The 2,050-nt window shown below is 39.2% G+C and overlaps 1 gene segment (V, D, J or C); it reads left to right on the forward strand.

Annotated features, from left to right (window-relative positions):
- The window catches only part of LOC112139147, a 2,079-nt gene extending 751 nt beyond the window's left edge, over positions 1-1,328 (forward strand). Inside the window, 1 exon segment of the V gene segment in view lies at positions 21-1,328. Coding sequence covers positions 21-240 — 220 coding nt within the window.
- The last annotated feature ends 722 nt before the right edge of the window (positions 1,329-2,050 follow it).

Raw genomic sequence — 2,050 nt, forward strand, 5'->3', positions numbered from 1 at the left:
TACATGTTGAAACGTGACACATTTGGAACAAAAGACAATTCTCCAGAGTTCAAGAAAGACAGATTTAATGCAGAAGTCAAAGACAAATCAGTTCCTCTGACGATCCAGAAGCTTCATGTGTCAGACTCTTCTGTGTACTACTGTGCTCTGCAGCCCACAGTGACAGGAAACAACAAAACTCTGTACAAAAACCTGGAAAGACAATTCAGTATCCTTACAAACAACCAAAGGGTGCTATGAAATGAAATAAATAAATAAATAAAGTGCATGTAAATAATCAGCAGCACTGCTTTAGTCTACAAATACGCAGATGAGACTTAGATTTACAGCATTGTCACAACATACTCGACTTGTGACCAGGGGAGACGGAGCTTTTTCAGTTGCTGGTCCCAAACTCTGGAATGTGCCCCCCATTCCATGAGGTCTGCCAGTTCTGTTTATGATTTTAAAGGGGCCACACTATATCCATATATATCATCATATATTACCTTTGGACCACTAAGAAACGAATGATTTATGAAATGTTTCATATTTTGTGAGTTTTTTCCTACCCAGAAGTAAAACGACTCGATTCGTGAAGCTCATTCCAGTGCGGCATGTGGCTGCACTGCTGCTGCAGTCCATTTCATGACGTCATCCCAAAGAAATCCGTCTCTGCATTTCTCCCACGAAAATAATCCAAACTTCTTCAAAGATGGATGCACATACAATATATCTGCCTTTGGTGGGCCTGGCCATCGCTACACTGGTCCACAACACACATCAAGGAGTGAAAGCAGAACAACTTTCTGCAGATAAACACAAACAAACTGAGATAATCATCTTTGGTCCAGAGAAATTCAGAAAAAGTGATGACAGCCCTCCTAATTTTGTTTCTCTAAAATCCACAACTCAGGTTAGAAATCTAGAATTTATCATGAAGTCAGGCCAGAAATCTGGACCTTCTCATAAACTCAGACTTGAACTCACATTAAATCTATAACATCATCAGGATCTTACCATTTTAAAAAATATCACCAGAATAAAAGTTTACTAAACCAGACCTAGCAGGAGAGGCAACAAGGAGCAAAATCAATCTACAACTTAACTGAATCTGTAAAATCCCAGTGTATCTAACACACAAAAAACCTCAGATTCAAGAATAACAGTGTGGTTTTTTCCCTTATCTAACCTAAAAAAATAAAGCTTAAGCCTGAGGACAGTTTGTTGAACATAAGTACAACAACTCCCCATATCATTAAAAAAATCTAGTTTGTATGGAAATTCTGAGATCACAGAAGACACAAACTGCCTCAATGATTCACAGACATATATAAAATAATAATCACTCCCACACATGCACACTTTAGAGTAACCATTTAATCTATGAAGCATGTTTTTGGACCGTTGGAGGAAACCTGAAAAAAACCCAAACATACTCAAAGAAGGGCCCCACTGGGATGTAAACCAGGGCCTTGTCTCTGTGAGGCAACAGCGCTAACCACTGCGCCACCAAGTGCAGAAACAGAAACTATTAAATACATCTCAAAATAAATAACCTAAAGTGTTTGCAGCCGTGCATCAATCCATGGAGAACCACTGGATGAGGGGTGGAGCCATAAACAACCTGAACAAAAAGCACAAGAGTGAGAAAACAAAACAGAACTGACAGATTACTGACCTCTGACTGACTGTGCAGGAATAACGTATACCCGAGTGTGAACATGACATGATATGGGTTTGGTGGATGCATGTAGGATACCCACACAAACTACTCTAATTTCCTGATTAGCTGCTTATACGGAGCATGCTCTGTGAATGTCGATACTTGCACAGTTCACAGGGATTAAAAAAATGTAATATCCTTCTGAAAATGTTTCTGTAAATGAATGAATGCATCTTTAACTCCTAAATGTGATGACCTGTTGCTCAAAGCATGCTTGTAAAAAACAAATTCGAATGAACATTTTCACTTTACAGCCTCACTTGTGATTTACCACCTTGATATTTCATGTGGGCCAACTGTGTGCTTCTTATGGATTTGGCCATTTTCACACTGAGACGTCCTGCA

The sequence above is a fragment of the Oryzias melastigma genome, unplaced genomic scaffold (genome assembly GCF_002922805.2).
Source record: "Oryzias melastigma strain HK-1 unplaced genomic scaffold, ASM292280v2 sc00684, whole genome shotgun sequence".
Classification (NCBI taxonomy): Eukaryota; Metazoa; Chordata; class Actinopteri; order Beloniformes; family Adrianichthyidae; genus Oryzias; species Oryzias melastigma.